At 39.5% G+C, this 24,176-nt stretch overlaps 2 protein-coding genes and 2 pseudogenes across 3 annotated transcripts in view; all 4 read left to right on the forward strand.

The window, feature by feature from the left end:
• LOC143623028 (uncharacterized) overlaps positions 1–1,058 on the forward strand; it is a 26,765-nt pseudogene extending 25,707 nt beyond the window's left edge. Inside the window, exon 6 of the transcript XR_013151816.1 lies at positions 35–1,058. The product of XR_013151816.1 is annotated as an uncharacterized LOC143623028 (transcript). The remainder of the gene's footprint in view (positions 1–34) is intronic.
• On the forward strand, positions 609–3,054 carry LOC143622917 (putative serine/threonine-protein kinase PBL28). Its single transcript, XM_077093924.1, has 2 exons — positions 609–935; positions 3,025–3,054. Exons 1-2 carry the CDS (start codon positions 609–611, stop codon positions 3,052–3,054), a joined length of 357 nt encoding a protein of 118 aa, XP_076950039.1.
• An 857-nt stretch (positions 3,055–3,911) lies between these two features.
• LOC143623029 (acetate--CoA ligase CCL3-like) lies at positions 3,912–7,913 on the forward strand. Its single transcript, XM_077094035.1, has 3 exons — positions 3,912–4,270; positions 5,356–5,952; positions 6,924–7,913. Exons 1-3 carry the CDS (start codon positions 4,055–4,057, stop codon positions 7,818–7,820), a joined length of 1,710 nt encoding a protein of 569 aa, XP_076950150.1. The 5' UTR covers positions 3,912–4,054; the 3' UTR covers positions 7,821–7,913.
• Positions 7,914–10,780: 2,867 nt separating this feature from the next.
• Positions 10,781–23,572, forward strand: LOC143622918 (transcription factor MYB12 pseudogene; annotated as a pseudogene).
• Positions 23,573–24,176: the final 604 nt, after the last annotated feature.

Consider the following 24,176-nt stretch of genomic DNA (forward strand, 5'->3'; position numbering starts at 1 on the left):
TAACAGTTCATTGTTATCTTCTCGTGGTTGACAGGAAAACAACAAGGACAGCCTTAGAATTCCACTTGAAGACATAAAACAGGCCACACAAAACTTCCATGATGATAACTGTATTGGTGAAGGAGGATTTGGGAAAATCTATAAAGGAAACCTTCAAGATGGTGATCAGTTTAAAACCATTGTAGCAAAGCGATTGGATACAAGGCTTGATCAAGTGGAAAAACAGTTCTTGAGTGAGCTACAAATTCTTTGGGAGTATAAACACGAGAATGTCATTGGTCTTGTAGGCTATTGTGATGAATTGGAAGAAAAAATCATTGTTTATGAGTATGCATCCAGAAGAAGTCTTGATATGTATCTGAACGATGCTACTCTGACATGGATGAAACGGCTTAGTATATGCATCGATGCTGCCAGTGTGTTGGATTTCATTCACGGGGGAGTCGGAAAACAAACAAAAGGTGATACATGGAGACATCAAAACTGCAAACATATTACTAAACCATGATTGGAAAGCAAAACTTTCAGGTTTTGGGCTTTCATTAATAAGCCCAATAACTCGGGATATAGAGTATGTCATCGATTATGCATGTGGCACACCGGGATACATGGACCCACTTTACAAAAAAACTGGATACCTAACCATAGAATCTGATGTTTATTCATTTGGTGTGGTTATGTTTGAGATTTTGTGTGGGAGATCAACATTTGCAATCCACGAACACGAGGGTCACTATCTACCGGAGTTCATTAAAAACATATTTGAAGATGGAAAGCATAATGAGGTGGTGTTCGAGCAAATAAGGGAACAAATTGTGCATGGATCATTGACTACACTTCAAGAGATTGCATACCAGTGCCTACATGTTGAAAAGGAAAAACGACCGACAACAAAAGATGTTTTAATACAACTTAAGATGGCTTTGGAATTCCAAGTAAGTATCATACTTTTACCAAACCAGTGTTCCTTTGAATGCAATAATATAAACCAAAACTTTTAACCAAACAAATGGTTAGTCAAAGGATGTCAAAAGAGAATGGGTCTATCTCATTCTCATCTTTTTAATGTTGACCGTTTAGTATAATTTATGCAATATTATTAAGAACAGATTCATCAAATGTTTTCTTTGTACAATTCTCATTTATACTCGCTGAAAAGGTTTGCTCTACTATGAAGGTATCTACAAAACCGGAGGTGAATGATCAATCAGTAATTAACGTAGAAGAAACATGCTGATAATATTGATCAGCCCAACCCGGATACGAATTAATCAGATAAGCCTCTTGATATGTCTGAAAGCCAAAAGAAGGAGTTAGAGGATTATGTGCATGCCTATCGGTCTCCAGCAAAAGTGGTCTTCATGAATTGGACAAGCTACAAAGCAATCCGGAAGACATGGATGAAGAAGAGGTAGCCTCTTAAAAGGATGGTTTTGTTTAACTTTGGAAGACGTAGTTTTTGTAACGAGTATTTCTTATGTTTAAAATTATGTTGTTTTTCAAATTGTTTGAGCTTGCCTTGTTTTTGTTTTGACTCATGTTTAGGAAATGACCTTAGATGTTTGACTGTGCCACATCATGTATTTATGTATATATAGTTCTCTGCTTTCTTGCAGGGCCGTCTTCGAGAATTTAAATACCTCGGCCATGCCAAAATAAAAAGGCCCGTAGGCCTTAACAAAATGTTTTTTATTCGCTTATGTACATGATGTATATGGATAAAACTTTTATCGACCGATTTATTATAAGCAGAAACCATCATGAGCATGTAATTTTCTCATAAACAATTGCAAATAACTTTGTTTTTAACAACAAAAAAACATATATAAGTAATATGTATAAAAATATTTGTGCCCCCAAAACTTATGTGCCCCGGCCGATGGTGCGGCTCACACACCCTCCGAGCCTCCCCTGCTTTCTTGAATATGATATGCTAAAAGGTATATAACTGCATGCAGATTTCGTCTAAAAATTGTTTTGTTAAAACTTAAAACTAAAACAGATTTATATATACTTGAGTCACCTGAATATTGTAACATTAACTCACAAGTAGCCTCCACATGTATCATCCCTTTAAATATGGATTATTCATATAAACAATTCCAATAATTCAAAAGTACATAACATCCCTTCTTTATATCATTAATCATTGTCAACTCATGATCAAAGTATGTTGTGTGTTGTAAGTGTTTTTATGTTAAACATATCAAAGAGCCTCACGCTTTTAAAAGCAGGCAAATGAAGTGGTTTTGAAGTTTTGTGTATGAGCTACAAGTATGAATATCATAAACCTATGTTAAAAAGAATAAATTTCATCTGGTAACACAATCAAAACACAAAACCATAATCATCGATAACATCATATAGAATCTAGGCTAGTTTCTAAGAGACGCATGAAATATAAAAGTTATAGTTGACAAAATTCAAAACGGAAAAATGATAACCTAAACTGCTAAACCGAAAGCATCTACTCTTCTTGAGCAGATTCACTAGTCTGCTTGTTGTGCTTCCTTGCATACCTTTGGTTCCTTAAAAACTTAGGATCCATCTACAAGCCAAAATACAATCAAACATCATTAATAACCTTATTCTATTAAGAAAGACTAATTTCCAAACCAAAACATTAATCCCATCCCATAACAAAGCAACATTCAGACTGTTGTTGGCCTAAAACCGAACCAAAACCCAAAAATTTGGATTTCAAGTTTTCGAAAATTTGGAGACTTTTACGTCTGAAAAGTTTGGGCCACAAATTTTAGGCCAAAAATATAGTCCAAAACAATGAATTCGGGCTTTAATATTATTATTAACTAATATTATACCTATAATATTTGAAAAGCCCAACTTATTAATCTACTTAAAAATTGAAATAAAGAATGACAAACCATAAACTCGGCTCATTTCCGTTTTTGTCACATTGAAACAAAACCAAAAGTTCATTTTTTACATAAACATAAACCTAAACCGCCATTATTAATCGATTCAACTATTATGTTCAGTTTTCTGGTTTTTGATTTCATGCAGACCGGCGTTGTAGAACTCGCTAGACGCTAACCAGAACAAAACCGAAAGTTTGGTTTTTACAAAAAGATAAACCTAAACCGCCATTTTTTAAGCGATTCAACTATCTGTATTTAGTTTTCCAACCAGTGTTGTAGAACTCACTAGGTGCTAGGGCTGTAAGCGAACAGGAAGTGCGGCTCCGGCCGTCTGTTCGGTGGGAAGTTCGTTTATATTCATCCGTTTAATAAATGAACCGAACACGAACAAAAAGATTTTATTCGGTGAGCTTAAGGGGGCAAACATGGACATAGGTTGCGTTCGTACAATAGTGTTCGTGAACGTCCGTTTATTAGTGTTGTACATGTTGAAATTTCTTGAAGAATTAATGGTGAATTTAAAGCTTGCTTCTCATGAAACGCTAGAAATTTGTGGGTTTTTGAACCCCAAGTCATTATTTTGATATGATTATGCGTTGGTTGCTGTGTTAAGTATTTTTGGACATCATGTCGTGTAACTTCCCTTGATGTTTATGTTAAGTATTTTGATACGTTTATGCTTGTTTGTCCATTAGTGTCTATTGGCGTTCGTTTGTCCATTAGTGTTCGTTAGCGTCCATTTACAATACTATCGAACGTACACGGACAAACTCAATTCCTTAACGAACGGACACAGTCACAAATTTTTTGTTCAGTAAAGTGTTTGTGAACCGTCTGTTTGTCCAGCAAAACTTTCTTTTAGTTGAGCATGCTTTTAATGTTATTTTAGAAGCATTTTACTTACGTGACACACTCGACCAGTCACGTTTTTATTTTATTCTTCGTGCATATCTCAAACACAAAACGAACTACAACTTTTCCAAGTTGTTTAGTTAAGTTAAAACACTACACTATAAAAGACAAAATCTAAACATTATATAAATTCAACGGTTCCTCCTGCACTGTATATCAACTCTCATCATCATCACAAAAACACCATCGATAATAATAATAATATTATCAGCCATACATATAATAACACTCCGAGATAACCGGGGAATATTATTATTATTATTATGGCGGCTCAGAGAGACATCGACGATTTACCCAAAAACGAAGCGAACTACACCGCACTAACTCCGGTTTGGTTCTTAAAGCGAGCTGCTTTGGTTCATCCTGACCGTAGATCGGTGGTTCACGGTTCGCTTCAGTACACGTGGCGGCAGACGTATCAACGATGTTGCCGGTTAGCTTCCGCGCTTACCAGACGGTCCGTCGGGTTCGGCTCAACGGTAACGGGTTCCGTCTAGGATTTTAATCTTATTAATTTCTTTTAATAAAAGTTCTATTTTTATTATTTTGTTTGATGATGATGAGTAATAGTATAAAGGATGTTATATTGGGTAAGTTGTGATTAACTGATTATGGTAATTAATATTGCGTTGACTGGAAAATAGTCAAAATGGATTGGGTGTTTGAAGTCAAAGCTGGGATTTTGAAAAGGTCAAAATTGGTTGGGTGATTTGTTTGACTTTAGGGTATTGTTGTAAGTTGATTGAGGATTGAATTAGTGGGTGTTTGGAGGTTATTTGATTTACTTATCAAATGGTTGATTAAGTTAGAACTAGGGGGTGTTTGGATGGTTAATTGATTTATGTAAAAATCTTGAAATTTTAAATAGATAATCAATAGGTGATTAAAGTTAGAATTAGGGGTTTGGTTAAATGGTAGCGGTTTCCGTCTTCGATTTTAATCTTAATTATAGTATATGTTGTATTGTGTGAGTTGTGGTTCTGGTGATTAATATAACGTTGACTTTGGAAAAGTCAAAATCGATTGGAAGTTCAAAGTCAAAATCATGATTTTGTAAAAAAGTCAATTTGTTTGATTGATTTGTTTGACCTAAGGTATTGCTGTAAGTTGACTGAAGATTGAATTAGGGGGTGTATGGAAGGTTATTTGATTTATTTAATGTAAAATCTGTAAGTATTATATAGATACACTCAAATAGTTGATTAAAGGTATATTAGGGGGTGTTTGGAAGGTTACTTGATTTATTTCATAAAAAGTCTAGAAACTTTTGAATAGATAATCAAATAATTGATTGAAGTTAGAATTAAGGGGCGTTTGGATTTGATTTATTTCATATAAAAATCTAGAATAGTTATTTCCTAAGCAGTTTCTTTTAATAAATTTATAAATTGTCAATCCATGTATAAAACTTGGAAAAATATCAGTTGAAATATCAAAACCAGCTGAAGTTCATACTTTACTAAATTATGCATAAGTGACAGTTTGATAATAATGGAAGATCTGCACTTCTGCTACTGTCCTTTCAAACAAATTTCAAAGCTCACAATTCTTTTCATTCCAACAGGTAGCGGTGATTGCACCGAACACCCCTGCCATGTTCGAAGCCCATTATGGAGTTCCAATGAGCGGAGCGGTCATAAACGCAGTCAATATCCGCCTAAACGCTCCAACTATCGGCTTCCTGCTGGAACACTCATCATCCGCAGTCATAATGGTTGACCAGGAATACTTCAAACTAGCCGAAGAAGCTTTAAAGATTCTAAAAGATAAGATCAAAACCAATTTCAAATCTCCGCTTCTGGTCGTTATCAAAGACGAAAGCGTCGAATGTGATCCAAAGAATCTCCAATACGCTTTAGCTAAAGGGGCGGTCGAGTATGAGACGTTTTTAGAATCGGGTGACCCGGAGTTTGTTTGGACACCGCCACAAGATGAGTGGCAGAGTATCGCGTTGGGGTATACTTCGGGTACAACGTCTAGTCCTAAAGGGGTGGTGTTGCATCACCGTGGGGCGTATCTGGCGGCTACTAGCAATGTTCTGGTGTGGGGTATACCGGAAGGAGCGGTGTACTTGTGGACGTTGCCTATGTTTCATTGTAACGGGTGGTGTTTTACTTGGACTCTTGCTGCTATTTGTGGGACCAACATATGCCTCCGACATGTACTTTATCTCTACTTGTATGGGCAGTTCATGTAACAGGTTTTGGTTTAACAGATCTAGAGGTGCAAACGAGCCAAGCCCAAGCCTGACTAGGCTCGAGGTCAGCTCGTTTTGAGATCTAATTCTAAAACTCGAGCTTGTCTGTTGAGCAGCTTATAAAAGCTTAGGCTCGGCTTGGCTCATTATTTATTAATTAAAATAATTTATATACATCAATATTTATTTTTAAATATTTGTTAACTATAATTCTACATATAACATATATAATAATATATGTTATAGTTTTATTATAGTTTTATACAAAATAATAATTTGTACACAAATATAATAAAATTATATAAATAACATACCCATTTAGACTTGCGAGCTAGCTCAAGCTTGATAAGTGAAGCCCGGGATCAGCTCGTTTATTACAAGCTTATTTTTAGGCTCGAGTTCATTCAAACTCTTCTCGATTCGAGCTTTTAGTGAGCTGATCTCGAGTAATTCACAAGTCTATTTACACCCCCTAAACAGATCATTTAGTATTAAATGGATTAAAAGTCAATATAATTAAAATAATAATGCGTTTTAGGTGTTTTGGACCTAGTTGGCCTGTTTGGCCCGTTTGACATGTTTCCTTCTTAGAATTTTCCTTATTTCAGATGTTTGAGATTAAAGTTAACCCAAATCGGCCCGTTTATAAGTAAATGGGTCAAAATTGCTACATCTAGGCTTGAAATTTTGAACCAATTATGCGTGTCTTATTTATGGCTAAAATATAAAAAAAATGTCTAAAAGAAATACCTCAAAAGAACCCAAAGTAGGTTCTCAAGACATAAAACTTTTGTAAATTTTTGTTTATCAACTCAGCAGCTTATTATTGCATAAAGTAAATTTGCAGTAATATTTTGACCCGAATCCATTGTGACCCACCACATGGCCCGCCCTTTTCGATACTATTAAGTTCTTGTTCTTGATGTTTTATGCAGGTAACGGCTAAAGGTGTTTACTCGGCTATAGCCAATCAAGGGGTGACCCATTTTTGTGCTGCCCCGGTTGTCCTCAACACCATAGTAAACGCCCCGGCTAAAGACACAATCCTCCCACTCCCCCGCCTTGTCCACGTCATGACCGCCGGAGCCGCCCCACCGCCATCTGTCCTCTTCAAAATGTCCCAAAACGGGTTCCGAGTGGCCCACACATACGGCCTCTCAGAAACCTACGGCCCGTCAACAATATGTGCATGGAAGCCCGAGTGGGACAACCTCCCCCCCGAAACCCAAGCCAAAATGAACGCCCGCCAAGGTGTCCCATACACCGCCCTCGAACAACTAGACGTTGTAGACACCCAAACCATGAAACCGGTCCCAGCAAATGGGACCACGGTCGGTGAAATCGTGTTCCGTGGGAACATTGTCATGAAAGGTTATTTAAAGAACCCGAAAGCAAACGCGGAAGCGTTTGCACACGGGTGGTTTCACTCGGGTGATTTAGCCGTGAAACATCCGGACGGGTATATCGAAATTAAAGACCGGTCGAAGGATATTATTATATCGGGTGGTGAGAATATTAGCAGTGTGGAAGTTGAGAATACATTATACCAACACCCGTTAATTTCCGAAGCGTCGGTGGTGGCCCGGCCCGATGATAGGTGGGGCGAGTCGCCATGCGCCTTTGTGACATTAAAGGACCCGGTTGAGAAATCGAACGAGGGGAAAGTTGCGGAGGATATTATGAAGTTTTGTCGGGAGAAGATGCCGGCTTATTGGGTCCCGAAATCGGTTGTGTTTGGGCCGTTACCGAAGACGGCTACGGGGAAGGTTCAGAAACATTTGTTAAGGGCTAAAGCTAAGGAGATGGGTCCTGTTAAGGTTAGCAAGTTATAAAGTTAGTTTTTGGATTTGGGATATGAATATAAGGATTATGTTGGATGTTAAATTAAAGGGACTTTTAATAAAAGTTGTATTGTTTTTGTTTTATGGGTCTATCTTGTATCATGTTATTTACTGACCTTGAAGATTTATTCTTCTTATTTGATTCGTTATAAGATAGATCCAGATTGATCAATATTTGAAAATGATGCAATAGATGTGATATTGTGTTTAATTGCTAGCAATATTTGAAAATGATGCAAGAGTTTATGATATTTGAGTTTTGGCACATGAAAATACTTTCAATCAAACTTATAACAATTAACAAACACCCAATTAATAACAAAATTGCTACGACCATTTGATCATCTCATTCCCATTGCATACGACCATTTGATTCCATAAATCATAAATGTACTGATGGGTTGACATCATTAACTTATAATAAGAATACAAATAAATATAATAATAACTTAGATCTTGATGAGTCTTGTCATGTGTTACTGAGTTGTTTGGTTTCGGCTACACAAGCTCATACTAGGCCATGATAAATCATTTAGGGCCTCTTGATTAATGTACGACTGTTTTACGCTATTAGGCATTGTCATGTGTTAGTGGGTTGTTTTGGCTACACATTATTTACTTGTTCATTTAGTTAAATGAATGAAAACGAACGCCTGGCTACCTCATTCATTTATGTTTGGGAATGACTTTTTACGTTCGATTATGTTGTTACGTTTGTAAATTCATTCAGTTTATTCAACATCTTTTGAAGTTACTTTTGATAATAGTTATGTTTGGATATTCATGTTTACTTTTCATAGGTGTTCGTTTAGTCAAATTCGTATTTGGTCGTTCATGTATGTTTGTGTTCATTTCCGTTCGTGGATTGTTTGTATATAATATAAAGAACGAACACAAACAAGAAAACATTGTTCATTAAAATGTATGTGTTAGATCGTTTGTTCGGTTACAATTAAATAACAAACACAAACATGCCCCCAATCACGTTCATTTGGTTCGTGTACATGCTACTATGCTAGTCTCCACCGGTAACCGTTGATGTGCTAATGAACATGTTTACTGACAGTTTTATTCAACTCACAATTTTCATGTTTTTTGTTTTGTCGGATCCGTGGGCAATATTGTGTGGCTCACTTATTTAGTAATGTTGTCTATGTTGTATGGATTGATAAGGAATAACAAACTTCTTTTTATATGTAGACAAACGTTTAATGGACCGAATGGTGCCCATCATATCCTACTTTATACATCGAGGTCTATTTAGTTTTCCATGTGGCTTAATTTATTGACTTGAACTCTCACTAAAACTTAGAAGAAAAAAAAAAGATTTGAACGAAACTTATTTTTTCTTGAACGACCAACAAAGACTGGCTACACAGGTAAGTAAACCTATTGGCAAAAGGTCACCAAAACTTAGAAAAAAAAAAAGATTTGAACGAAACTTACTTTTTCTTGAACGAACAACAATGACTGGCTGCCCAGGTTAACCCATTGGCAAAAGGTCACCAACGTCCGTGATCGCAGACAACGCTGGTGACCCGATCTGCCACCAATTTCGGGGAAAACCTGTCGTCCGAATGCTCACACTGTGACAGAGATGGAGGCTCATGTGGAGATCATCTTCATTTAATTTGGGGTTATTACTAGATTGGAAGCGAACCAATCTACTTGTATTTTATGAAATTATAAGGTGTACCTTGTTTTGCGTTTGGTCATTTTTTATGTGGAAACAGCATAGCTGGTGCCAATAAACTGACCAACTACTACTAGTTTTTTTCCCAATAAAATGATTTAATTATTTATAAGTTTGCCCCAATGTGTTTTTCCTTTTTTTTTTATTCACGTGTTTAATAAGTTAGATTAATTTGTATTTGATCCAAACATATATCAAGGAGAACTGTATTGCATAAGAGTAAATTAATACGAGAGAAAACAAATAAAAGAAGAAACACCTAAATCGTTTATTTTTCTATTAATAGTTAAAATTCTTAATGGTTTTATTTTTTACTTATTTACTAATTACTAGAGTGACATTTTATACAGGTTTGTAATTTGCATAACAGTATTACTTATTTGTTAATACTGTAGTGAAATGTTGATTACCTTTGTTATATATATATATATATATATATATATATTATGGGTGGCGATTGTGACCCATGGGTTGTATCAAAATGTATATGATGGGTCAGAATGGGTCAAATTAAAAAAAGAAAATGATTGAAACAGGTCAAAACGGGTTGACAATTCTCGGCTTTTTTTATGGAACGAGAAAAACGGAAGAAACTTTTTAGTATTTCTACTTTTTAAGTTTTTGATTTATATTTCGAGTTATAATTTTTTAATTATTTGTTTTGAATTTTTTGGTGAGGGGTTTTTGAAATCTCAACCCATTTTGACTCATTTCAAAACCCCTCACCAAAAAATTCAAAAAAAGTAAAAAAAAAAATTATAACTCGAAATATAAAACAAAAACTAAAAAAGTAAAAATATTAAAAAGTTTCCTCCGCTTTTGCTGTTCCATAAAAAAAACCGACAAATGCCAACCCGTTTCAATCATTTTTTGTTTTTAGTTTGACTCGTCACCCATCATATGCATTTTGATACAACTCATTCAACCCAATGGGTCACATTGTCACCCCTAATATATATGATCTACATGTTGTGAATATTTTATGTATTCATTTATTCATTAAGCATATAACTTTATGAACCTTGTTTATAAAGTTATTTGGCAATCATTAGACATAACAAAGAACAAAAGAAAATTGGTGTAACAATATCAAGACGTATAAGATGGTGTACCTCCTAATGAGGTTGAGGGTTCAAGTCTTGTAATTATCATCGGTGAGTAAAATTATATGGTGTGTTAGCCGTTCAAGGAAGCTTTTTTGAGCCACATGCATATAAAAGCAGATGGGGCGTACATGACAAAATCTTTCTAAACTCAAATGGGAAAAACACCATGTTGTGAAAAAGTAGGGTTGAGAAGAGGAAAATGGACAGGTGAAGAAGATGATGTGTTGATTATATACATTCAAGCCCATGGTGAAGGTTCTTGGAGGTCTTTACCTAAGAATGCAGGTATGTTTATATTTCTGTATATATGTTTGTTATAAGTTGATATCGTAAATATTTGAATATGATTTTCAGACTTATGCAACGTTTTATTATTGTGAAAAGTATATTTTAATAATCTAAATTATGACTCATCAGCCGATAATATTCTATATCGACAATGCGACTAACAACATCTCTAACTTTCACGTATGTTGTATAGGATTGTAATTTCTTGCTTGATTTCATTGATAATCAACCCTATATATACAATAACCGAATCCCGTAATTTATGGGAACAAATCCTATCTCTATACAATGAGATCATTATCAATATTTTCACAAATATGTTACATAAATGCGCACCCACGCAATGGACGGGATCTCCAAACCCAAACCAACGTTCAACCTCAACACCTCCACCACCACCATCGAACCATTACCGAAATCACCAAAAGACGCCTTGTCCACACCTGAATGGCGAAACACCATGGCCAACGAGTACGATGCTATTATTAGTAATAAGACTTAGGAGTTAGTCCCACGCCAACCAGACATGAATATTATTCGTAGCATGTGGATTTTCAGGCATAAATTTAAATCTGATGGTTCATTGGAGCGCTACAAAGCGCGGTTAGTTTGTGATGGCCGAACTCAACAGGTTGGCGTGGATTGCGGGGAGACATTTAGTCCGGTCGTTAAACCGACCACGATTCGCACCGTCCTCTCATTGGCTCTGTCACAATCGTGGGCCGTTCATCAGCTTGATGTGACTAATGCCTTCTTGCACGGTCACTTAAACGAGACGGTGTATATGTATCAGCCGATGGGTTTTAAAGATAAATCGAAACCGGATCATGTTTGCTTACTAAAGAAGTCACTTTACGGTCTAAAACAGACACCAAGATCATGGTACCAACGGTTTACGGATTTCGTGATTTCCATGGGTTTCACACAATGTCGGAGCGACAACTCTTTGTTTATCTATCATTTTGGTCCGGACACGGCGTACTTGTTATTATACGTCGATGACATTTTATTGACCACCTCCTCTGAGAGGCTTCGAGCTACCCTCATGGATCGACTCGGTTCAGAGTTTGCTATGAAAGATCTAAGTCCGGTTAGCCATTTTCTAGGTATCTCGGTAACAAGAACGGGTAACACAATGTTTTTGTCTCAGAAAACTACACTCGTGACATTATAAATCGAGCGGGCATGTTATCTTGTAAACCAGTAGCCACACCCGTAGACACCAAAGGAAAACTCGGCGTTATATAGGAGCTTAGCCAGTGCCCTTGTCACACCCGGCCCTGAGCGGCGGAAACAGCCGGGCGCGCGCGAGTGGGGATTGATAATTAAGCACGGGCCATTGCAAACATTCAAAGTAAGATTTTCATTGCGCATGAAATGTTTAATACAAATACATTACATTGTTTAAAAATTACATAAAAACATCCAAGTATAAAAACTGTTGAAGATTTCCACGCCATATCCCCTTGCGCGGCGGGAACAACCACGCGCATCGAAGGGATAGAACTAAAATCTTCCAAAAAGCTAGTTTTAGATGTTCAGCGTGAGGTGCTCTAAGTGTGACTCCATGCGCTACCTAGTTATCTCCTGAAAGACACGCAAAAACATTTGAATCAGTATAAACTGAGTGAGTTCACAAGTTTTAGTAACTTGATAAATCGTATCGCGTCATAGTCTTGATAAAAATCATTCTATAACATAATTCTGATAACATCATTGAAACACATGCTTAGTAAAACATAGTTCTGATAACATAATCTGATAAAATCGTTCCGCGGGTTACGCGCGAACATTTCTGGGAACTGTGCTCGTCTGTGTAAGTGGCGCTGCCACTACGAGCGAAACAAGTAATACCGTCCCGCGGGTTACGCGCGGACACGTCTGAAAAACCGTGCTCGTCTGTGTAAGTGGCGCTGCCACTACGAGCGAATAATACCGTCCCGCGGGTTACGCACAGACGTTGTGCCGGAAAACAAGGCGCTCGTCTGCGTAAGAGGAGCGACCTCTACGAGCGGGCTCAATCCCATAGTACTGCCCCGTGACACGCTAGGCACTCGTCTGTGTAAGAGGTGCGACCCCTACGAGTGGGTGGATCAAACCAGCAGTCCCTACCCTTAGAGTTCCAATGGTAAAGTGATCACTTACTCGAATTCTGGCGCACATACATAGTAAACCATAGATAACCGTTTGCATTGCTCGTAAATACACCATAATGAAACATTATTTAAACGCATAATTGCTTGTATTGCTTGTAAGAGTATCATGATAAAACATAGTTTAAGTACGTGTCCCTCGCCCCGAAAACAGTTTAAAAATAGTGAAAACAGTGAAAATAGGGGCTGTGAGACTCACCTGTGGTTCTTGTTAAAGGATTAATCGAGATTCGGGTTTTCTTGGTGTTGGCCTCGGAATCGAATGTCTAGAATACGATTAAATAACAAGAAGTATATATATTAAGATCAAGAAATAGGAGAATATAAGGGTTGGAAAGTAGATCTCAAGGTTATATTCTCGGCTTACCTAGTAACAGGATCGGAAATGAAAACAACGGATGCTTGGGAGATGATTAGTGCAAGTTTGCAGTTCTTAAGAGAGAAGTTTGAAGTGTGTTTTGGGTGATAATTTAGGTTACATATTTATAGGCAAACTCAAGGGAACACAATCCCTTGCTTTAGGGGATTGTAATATTTTCATATCTAGGTGTAATGATGATAAAGTATGGAAATTTTTATTATTTATTTAAAAGTGGAGTAGTGGATAAAAGATTTTGATTTGATTTGGACAGGACATGCAGGTCTGTGGTTGGTGGGAGTAGGGTGGCTGACAGTTGACTTTTCATGTTACAGTGTGCTTTTTCAGGTACTTTTGTCAGTGTACAGTAAAAAGTAGAAATCTCTGAAACACGCTACTGTTTCCTTTTGGGCGGGAATAATCTCCTTACATCTGGAGAATATACCAAGTGTTCCGCGCGTATAACTTTGTGCGCATAGCTTTCTGCGTGAAGGACATTTCTTTGCTGCGGGTAGGTGCGTAACCTTCTCGCAGTCAGGGATATTGAGTTTCATTTGTAGATTCTCCAGGTGGTCTTGGTATTTCAACATAGTGATCAGTTATGTTGAAGTCAATTCCATCTTGGAGCTTTAGACAAACTAGCTCTCAATGTTCCCGCCATGCGGGGAGGTTAGTTCCCTTTCCGCACGAGCATAAACGATTTGGGATGCACCCGCCTTAGCATCATGCGGGACGGTCAACCCATCAAAAAGTTAAGTTACATGAAAACATCAAGCCAAAACACTCGCGCATGGCGCATATAACATATGCCCACGCTGGTTCTTATCATGGCGCGCTCGCGCAGGGCGCACATAACATGCCCGCGCTGACTAACATGGCGCGCTCGCGCACGGCGCATATAACAAATGCCCGCGCTGACTAACATGGTGCGCTCGCGCACGGCGCATATAACAAATGCCCGCGCTGATTCTTACATGGCGCGCTCAATATTTACAATCACATAATTATTAGGTTGATTACTTAGTTTATAGGATTGGGAAATTACCGGGTGTCACATTCTCCCCCTGTTAAGAGAATTTCGTCCCGAAATTTAGGAGACGTCGCTGGCAGAAGCCATGTTCTGAAAGAGGTGTGGGTATTTCTGGCGCATTTGATCTTCTCTTTCCCAAGTGAATTCAGGCCCACGCCTTGAGTTCCATTGAACCTTTACTAACTTGATTTTGCTTCTGCGTAACTTTTGTTCTTTCCAATCGGTCACTGCTATAGGTTCTTCTACGAAGTGCAGTTGTTTGTCGATGTGAATCTCTTCCAACGGTAAAATCAACGTTTCGTCAGATAAGCACTTTTTGAGGTTGGACACATGGAACGTATCATGAACTCCACTGAGTTCGGCGGGTAAACGGAGTTTATAAGAAACCGGACCGATCCTTTCCAGGATCTCAAATGGTCCAATGTAGCGCGGATTCAACTTTCCTCGCTTGCCGAAACGGGGGACTCCTTTCCATGGAGAGACTTTCAAAAGTACTCTATCCCCTACTTGAAACTCCAACGGTTTCCTTCGCACATCAGCGTAGCTCTTTTGTCTGTCGCGCGCTGTCTTAAGGCGATCCCTTATCTGAAAAATCTTGTCTGTTGTTTCTTGGATCAATTCTGGACCAGTCATTTTCTTGTCACCCACTTCAGCCCAGCACAGTGGGGATCTACACCTGCGCCCATACAAAGCTTCAAACGGCGCAGCCTTGATGCTTGTGTGATAACTGTTGTTGTATGAAAATTCAACCAATGGGAGATGAGTATCCCAGCTACCACCGAAATCGATCGCGCACGCGCGCAGCATATCTTCCAATGTCTGGATTGTTCGCTCGCTTTGCCCATCCGTTTGGGGATGATATGCCGTACTCATGTCTAGACGAGTGCCTAAAGCCCCTTGTAACGATCTCCAAAACCTTGAGGTGAACCGACTATCTCTATCAGAAATGATGGACACTGGGACTCCATGTTTTGAAACTACTTCTCGAATATACAATCGGGCTAACTTTTCCATCTTATCGGTTTCCTTGATCGGCAGGAAGTGCGCTGACTTAGTTAGCCGATCTACAATAACCCAGATCGTGTCGTAACCCCCAGGTGTCCTTGGCAGTTTGGTGATGAAGTCCATAGAGATTTGTTCCCACTTCCACATGGGAATTTCTGGCTGTTGAAGTAACCCCGACGGTTTCTGGTATTCAGCCTTTACCTTCGAACACGTCAGGCACTTACTGACATACGTCGCGATGGCGCCTTTAAGATTGGGCCACCAATACAGTGCTTTAACATCTTGGTACATCTTGTCTGCGCCAGGATGTACGGAATACCGCGTCTTGTGAGCCTCGTTTAATACTTGCTCGCGCAATCCTCCCTTGAGAGGGACCCATATGCGGTTAGCGAAATATAGATTGCCGTTCTCTTTAAGTTCCAAACTCTTAATCATACCCCCAAGGGATTCGTTTTTAACAAACTCTGGTTTCAAGGCTTCTTGCTGAGCGTCTCGGATGCGGGTAGAGAGATCTGCGCGAATGGTCAACCTTAGAGCCTTGACTCGTAACGTTTTTATTCGCTCCTTCCTACTTAGCGCGTCTGCTACCACATTCGCCTTTCCAGGGTGATACTTAATTTCACAATCATAATCATTCAACAATTCAACCCATCTTCGTTGCCTCATGTTTAGATCCTTTTGATCAAATATATGCTGAAGGCTCTTGTGATCCGTAAAGATTATACACTTTGTACCATAGAGGTAATGACGCCAAATCTTTAGCGCGAAGACAACCGCTCCAAGTTCCAGATCATGCGTTGTGTAGTTCTTTTCATTGGTCTTGAGTTGGCGCGAGGCATACGCTATGACTTTGTCTCGCTGCATAAGGACACATCCGAGTCCCTGATGTGAAGCGTCGCAGTAAACGACGATGTCATCCGTCCCGTCGGGCAGAGACAAAATTGGCGCACTACATAACTTCTGTTTCAACATTTGAAACGCTGCTTCCTGATTTTCGCCCCAAACAAACTTCTTGTCTTTCTGAGTTAGCGCGGTCAGAGGTAGAGCTATCTTGGAGAAGTTCTCAATGAAGCGTCGATAGTAGCCAGCTAGTCCTAGGAATTGCCTCACCTCAGTTGGGGTTTTTGGCGCTTCCCAGTTTTCGATGGCCTTGACTTTGGAAGGATCAACGTGTATTCCTTTCTCGTTTACAACGTGACCGAGAAAGTGAACTTCTCTAAGCCAAAACTCACACTTGGAAAACTTCGCATACAACTTTTCTTTCCTCAACAATTCCAAAATCAATCTCAGGTGTTGCTCATGCTCGGCCTTGGTCCGAGAGTAAATCAGAATATCATCTATGAACACAATCACAAACTTGTCCAAGTATGGTCTGCACACGCGGTTCATCAGATCCATGAATACAGCCGGCGCATTAGTTAGCCCGAAAGGCATCACTAAGAACTCATAATGGCCGTATCTAGTTCGGAAGGCTGTTTTCGGCACATCTTCCTCATGGACCCTAAGTTGGTGGTATCCTGACCGTAGATCTATCTTTGAATAATAACTGGATCCCTGCAACTGGTCAAATAAGTCGTCAATCCTCGGTAAGGGGTACCGATTCTTGACTGTCAGCTTATTCAGCTCCCTGTAGTCAATACACATTCTGAACGAACCATCCTTCTTCTTTACAAACAGTACTGGAGCTCCCCAAGGTGAAAAGCTTGGGCGTATGAAACCATTATCCAATAGTTCCTGTAACTGATTGGATAGCTCTTGCATCTCAGATGGAGCTAGTCGATAAGGCGCTCGAGCTACTGGCGCAGCTCCTGGGACTAAATCAATACGAAATTCGACTTGTCGCGGTGGCGGTAATCCGGGCAAATCTTCAGGAAAAACTTCTGGAAATTCGCGCACTACTGGTAAGTCTTCAATTCTTCGCTCATCTCCTTTCTTCTCTACTACATGCGCCAGGAAGGCGTAGCACCCTTTCCTTAGGCACTTGCGCGCCTTTAGGCACGAAATCAGTTTTGTCGCAACCCCCCCTTCTTTCCCCTTGAATTACCAAGGTCTCTCCGTTCAGCAGTGGGATCCGAACCTGCTTCTCATGGCAGATAACTTCCGCGTGGTTCTCAACTAACCAATCCATACCTATCACAATGTCAAAACTTCCCAAGTCTATTGGCAACAAGTTAATATTGAACCCGTGACCTCCCATGACTATTACACATTGTTCAGTTCTTTCGTTCGCGCATAACTGTCTACCATTGGCTAGTTCTATAGTATAAGGTGTGTCTAGCCTACTGGTCGCTAAGCCTAGGGAGTCTTTAAACTCAGCGGATATAAAACTTAGGTCAGCGCCAGTATCAAATAAGACAGATGCAAAATGGCCGTTAAGCAAAAACGTACCGGTTACCACACTCGGCTCTTCTTTAGCTTCGCCTGCGCCGATCACAAAAGCTCTCCCGCGAGCTTGGTTTCCCTTTTGCGGGCAATCCCGACTAAAATGCCCTGGCTTCCCGCATGCGTAGCAGTTGTCACTGGCTCCAGCTTCCTTAGCACGGCAATTCACCGTCTTGTGCCCTGGCCTGTTACATTTGGCGCACATGACGCTCGCGCATTCACCCCCGTGGTGAAACTTGCATTTGTTGCACCATGGGTAAGGCCCACTGTATCCTTTCCTTGCTGGCTCCGCGGCTTGGATCGCGTAAACCCTTGCGCTTTCCTGCTTCTTGAATGGTGGCTGCTTGGAGTCGGTCCCTCGGTGGTGAGAGTTCCATTTCCTCTTGGAGTCAGGGGTTCGCTGTTCGTTTCCGCGCGTAGTCAACATATCCGCACGGACCGTATCCCTTGTAAGGGTGATGGCCCGCGCTACCGCCTCATCAAAGGTTGGAGGCGCTGCGGCGTTGAGCGGAACCCTAACAACAGGAGGTAACCCAAAGATATACCTCTCGATCTTCTTTTCCTCCGTGTTTGCCATGTCTGGCACCAACTGGCAAAGCTCGTTGAACCGGTTGGTGTAGGCGTCGATATCCGTTCCTACCATGGTGTGGTTCCAGAATTCCTGTTGCAGACTCTGAATCTCTGCGCGAGAGCAGAACTTTCTCGTCAACATTTCCTTCAGTTCCTCCCAGGTCTTGTGAAGAGCAACTTCTCGCCCCAAGGTCTTCACTTGAAGCTTCCACCAAGACGAAGCTGCTTCTTGGAACATGCAGGTCGCGTAAAGGACCTTCTGGTTCTCACTACATCTGCTAATGGAGAGAACTGTCTCCATCTTGTCAATCCAGTTGTAGAGCCCAATGGCCCCTTCGGTACCCTTGAACGGCCAAGGCTTACAGGCCATAAATGTCTTGTAGGAGCATCCTTTGTCCAAGGCTCCTGATTCGGGTTCTGGGGTCTCATTCTGACGACCTTGACTTGATTCGGCCTTGCTGGCCTCGTGTGTTGCGATCGCTTGCGCGATTATTTCCGCGAGTTCCTCGGGTGTCATGGTAATTCCCTTGGCTCTAGTTGGAGGCATTCTCGCTTTAAAAGAGTGAAAATATAACAACTTAGCGCATGTACTCTGAGCACATAATGTTTTTATCTTTATTTACTAGACACTGTGTGACCCGTGTTCCTAAGTGTGTGTATAGTTTCTTTTGAAAATATTTTCTTTGAAAAATATTTCATGCGATTTCCCCCAACGGTTATAGTCTAGGTTAAAACTTCTTTTCCTAGTTCGCTATAACCAGTGCTCTGATACCAATCTGTCACACCCGGCCCTGAGCGGCGGAAACAGCCGGGCGCGCGCGAGTGGGGATTGATAATTAAGCACGGGCCATTGCAAACATTCAAAGTAAGATTTTCATTGCGCATGAAATGTTTAATACAAATACATTACATTTTTTAAAAATTACATAAAAACATCCAAGTATAAAAACTGTTGAAGATTTCCACGCCATATCCCCTTGCGCGGCGGGAACAACCACGCGCATCGAAGGGATAGAACTAAAATCTTCCAAAAAGCTAGTTTTAGATGTTCAGCGTGAGGTGCTCTAAGTGTGACTCCATGCGCTACCTAGTTATCTCCTGAAAGACACGCAAAAACATTTGAATCAGTATAAACTGAGTGAGTTCACAAGTTTTAGTAACTTGATAAATCGTATCGCGTCATAGTCTTGATAAAAATCATTCTATAACATAATTCTGATAACATCATTGAAACACATGCTTAGTAAAACATAGTTCTGATAACATAATCTGATAAAATCGTTCCGCGGGTTACGCGCGAACATTTCTGGGAACTGTGCTCGTCTGTGTAAGTGGCGCTGCCACTACGAGCGAAACAAGTAATACCGTCCCGCGGGTTACGCGCGGACACATCTGAAAAACCGTGCTCGTCTGTGTAAGTGGCGCTGCCACTACGAGCGAATAATACCGTCCCGCGGGTTACGCGCAGACGTTGTGCCGGAAAACAAGGCGCTCGTCTGCGTAAGAGGAGCGACCTCTACGAGCGGGCTCAATCCCATAGTACTGCCCCGTGACACGCTAGGCACTCGTCTGTGTAAGAGGTGCGACCCCTACGAGTGGGTGGATCAAACCAGCAGTCCCTACCCTTAGAGTTCCAATGGTAAAGTGATCACTTACTCGAATTCTGGCGCACATACATAGTAAACCATAGATAACCGTTTGCATTGCTCGTAAATACACCATAATGAAACATTATTTAAACGCATAATTGCTTGTATTGCTTGTAAGAGTATCATGATAAAACATAGTTTAAGTACGTGTCCCTCGCCCCGAAAACAGTTTAAAAATAGTGAAAACAGTGAAAATAGGGGCTGTGAGACTCACCTGTGGTTCTTGTTAAAGGATTAATCGAGATTCGGGTTTTCTTGGTGTTGGCCTCGGAATCGAAGGTCTATAATACGATTAAATAACAAGAAGTATATATATTAAGATCAAGAAATAGGAGAATATAAGGGTTGGAAAGTAGATCTCAAGGTTATATTCTCGGCTTACCTAGTAACAGGATCGGAAATGAAAACATCGGATGCTTGGGAGATGATTAGTGCAAGTTTGCAGTTCTTAAGAGAGAAGTTTGAAGTGTGTTTTGGGTGATAATTTAGGTTACATATTTATAGGCAAACTCAAGGGAACACAATCCCTTGCTTTAGGGGATTGTAATATTTTCATATCTAGGTGTAATGATGATAAAGTATGGAAATTATTATTATTTATTTAAAAGTGGAGTAGTGGATAAAAGATTTTGATTTGATTTGGACAGGACATGCAGGTCTGTGGTTGGTGGGAGTAGGGTGGCTGACAGTTGACTTTTCATGTTACAGTGTGCTTTTTCAGGTACTTTTGTCAGTGTACAGTAAAAAGTAGAAATCTCTGAAACACGCTACTGTTTCCTTTTGGGCGGGAATAATCTCCTTACATCTGGAGAATATACCAAGTGTTCCGCGCGTATAACTTTGTGCGCATAGCTTTCTGCGTGAAGGACATTTCTTTGCTGCGGGTAGTTGCGTAACCTTCTCGCAGTCAGGGATATTGAGTTTCATTTGTAGATTCTCCAGGTGGTCTTGGTATTTCAACATAGTGATCAGTTATGTTGAAGTCAATTCCATCTTGGAGCTTTAGACAAACTAGCTCTCAATGTTCCCGCCATGCGGGGAGGTTAGTTCCCTTTCCGCACGAGCATAAACGATTTGGGATGCACCCGCCTTAGCATCATGCGGGACGGTCAACCCATCAAAAAGTTAAGTTACATGAAAACATCAAGCCAAAACACTCGCGCATGGCGCATATAACATATGCCCACGCTGGTTCTTATCATGGCGCGCTCGCGCAGGGCGCACATAACATGCCCGCGCTGACTAACATGGCGCGCTCGCGCACGGCGCATATAACAAATGCCCGCGCTGATTCTTACATGGCGCGCTCAATATTTACAATCACCTAATTATTATGTTGATTACTTAGTTTATAGGATTGGGAAATTACCGGGTGTCACAGCCCTCCAATACCTAACCTTTACGAGACCTGATATTTCTTACGCTGTCCAGCAAGTCTGTATGTATATGCACTCTCCTCGTCTATCCCACTGGGACAGTTTGAAGAGAATAATCAGGTACCTTCGTGGCACATTAGATATCGGTCTCACACTAGGCCCAGTAGCGTCTCCTACACTACGTGCCTACACTGATGCTGACTGGGCCGGGTGTCCGGACACACGTCGTTCTACATCGGGATACTGGGTGTATCTTGGTGATAATCTCATCTCCTGGTCATCAAAGATACAAACGACAATTTCCCGATCTAGTGCTGAGGCGGAATACCGAGGCATAGCTAATGTCGTAGCGGATATTTGCTGGATACGAAATCTGCTACTTGAACTTCATCGACCGCTCACACGGGCTTCTTTGGTTTATTGTAATAACATCAGTTCGATTTATCTTTCGGGAAATCCAGTTCAACACCAACGAACAAAGCACATCGAGCTTGATATCCACTTTGTTCGTGAGCAGGTACACCGCGGTCTGGTTCGTGTTTTACACGTCCCCTCTAGTTCAACACCAACGAACAAAGCACATCGAGCTTGATATCCACTTTGTTCGTGAGCAGGTACACCGCGGTCTGGTTCGTGTTTTACACGTCCCCTCTAGATATCAAGTGGCAGACATTTTTACTAAAGGACTACCGAAGGCATACCATATAGGATTGTAATTCCTTGCTTGATTTCATTGATAATCAACCCTATATATACAATAACCGAATCCCGTAATTTATGGAAACAAATCCTATCTCTATACAATGAGATCATTATCAATATTTTCACAAATATGTTACATAAATATATGGATACTATTATGTTGTCAAAGTCAATCTCGCATTAATGAAAAGGTAACTATGTCTAACTTGTTAAAAGATAAACAAAATTCAATTATTTATAGAACCTAGAAATGTATAAATTATAATGTGTTGGAATGTGTAGGTATGATTTTTTTACACAACCTACACATGGGGAGGTAACATTTGAAAACGAAAAAAAGGAAACATGTGAACAAATCAGTTGAATTTTTTTTAATGTATATATCATAAACATTTGTATACGAGAAGTAAAAGTTTATAAATATTGACCATTGATAGAAAAAATGAGCTATCTCTCTTTATATATTCTTGTCAAACTGTTTATTATACACCTTGTTAGCTAATATATTATTTTGGATCTTCAAAAGGGTTTCCGGGAAAAGTTGTAGGTTGCGATGGATCAATTACTTAAGAGAGGACTTAAAACGGGGCAATTTTACTCAAGACGAAGAAGAAGTCATCGTCAAGTTACATAGATCTTTGGGTAACATGTTTGTAAATAAAAGCTCTACAAATGTTTGTTATCAACTATAACAAAGAAACTAAATATATTTATAGGTTTAAACATACATTCGATATGTTTTATTTTAATCACAACCTTTTAAATTGGTTGTATAGGTGGTCAGCTATAGCTAGTCATTTGCCTGGACGAACAGATAACGAAATTAAAAACTACTGGAATTCTCATTTGAGTCGCAAAAGTTACATGTTTTTCAAAACTAAAAGTGACTCAATACCATCGGTCCAAACATGTAACATGAACAATCGAATGAAGCAAAGACTCGGTCGAGTGAGTCGACGCTTTGCTAAAAAATACAAACACCATAAAGTGTTACCTGATCCTGCCATGCAAACGGGGAAATTTGATGGTCAAACAGTGGAAAACAATTCATTACTTTATGTTAATGAAATCATGAAAGAAAATCAAATTTGTCCAAATGAGATTAACATGGCAGAAAATGGTGAATTAATGGACATGAACTTTGTTTTAGAAGATGATGCCATGAATTTAAATGGAATATTGTGGGATTATGATGAGGATCGGATAGAAAAAGGTTTGACAGAATTAGACTTTGACAATATCAAGATGACTGCATGCAATGGGGATGTCATAGAAGATAAAAACATTAGATCAAATTTATCACAACTTATGGGGTTTTGTTTTGATGGATATTTGGTGAGTGATTGGGAGATGGGGCTTGGATTTGAAGGGATTAATATTTGTGGCAATGTTGATGATCATGATGACATGTTTCTCTGGGGATGGGATTAACTTTTAAGGTGGCTTTTCGAAGCTTTTTGATGTAAAAGCTGAGCAAAATAAGCATATGTGCGTGCGGCTTAATAATGGATCGTAATTTTTTCTTTTTGTTTTACATAGTTCTTCAATATTACAGTGTTATTCCACCTTACGATCGGTTCTGGTTACATTTGGGTGTGATTTGTTGTATTTTGCATTTTTTAATGATAAAATTTGATAAAAATAAGATCCTCACTAGACACATTGAGGTTTGTTCATTTTGTATTGTGTAATTTTCGTGTAACCACGTAAATATAAAATTGTAAATACTACACATTGGGTGGTGGTCCATTGATAGGGTTGGGAGGGTTTGGGAAGACTTTAATTGGGTTCAAGTCATACGAGTGAAAATAATTTTAAAAAGAAATTCACGGTTTAAAAATATTAAAATGTAAAAACCACTCTCATGGCTCTCCAATAACCTCAATGTTTAAAAAGAAAAAAAAAAACAGCTATAAGCTGTCTAACCTGTCTTCTATTTTTTTTTTATAATTTAAAATAACATAAACTAGGGTGTTTACAATTCGGTTTTCGTAGATTTTAAATCAAACTTGTGACCAAACCGTATAATTTTAAA

This window comes from Bidens hawaiensis, unplaced genomic scaffold, assembly GCF_021521415.1.
Source record: "Bidens hawaiensis isolate Kalapana, Puna unplaced genomic scaffold, B.hawaiensis_p1.1 tig00003244_1, whole genome shotgun sequence".
NCBI classification, from domain to species: Eukaryota; Viridiplantae; Streptophyta; class Magnoliopsida; order Asterales; family Asteraceae; genus Bidens; species Bidens hawaiensis.

Excerpts from the sequence above, each read along its gene's own strand:
- LOC143623029 (XM_077094035.1), top strand. The coding sequence starts at position 4,055 with ATGGCGGCTCAGAGAGACATCGACGATTTACCCAAAAACGAAGCGAAC. Across the intron at positions 4,271-5,355 it reads CCGTCGGGTTCGGCTCAACG|GTAGCGGTGATTGCACCGAA; the intron begins GTAACGGGTTCC and ends TCATTCCAACAG. Across the intron at positions 5,953-6,923 it reads CCAACATATGCCTCCGACAT|GTAACGGCTAAAGGTGTTTA; the intron begins GTACTTTATCTC and ends TGTTTTATGCAG.
- LOC143622917 (XM_077093924.1), top strand. The coding sequence starts at position 609 with ATGGACCCACTTTACAAAAAAACTGGATACCTAACCATAGAATCTGAT. Across the intron at positions 936-3,024 it reads AGATGGCTTTGGAATTCCAA|ACCGGCGTTGTAGAACTCGC; the intron begins GTAAGTATCATA and ends GATTTCATGCAG.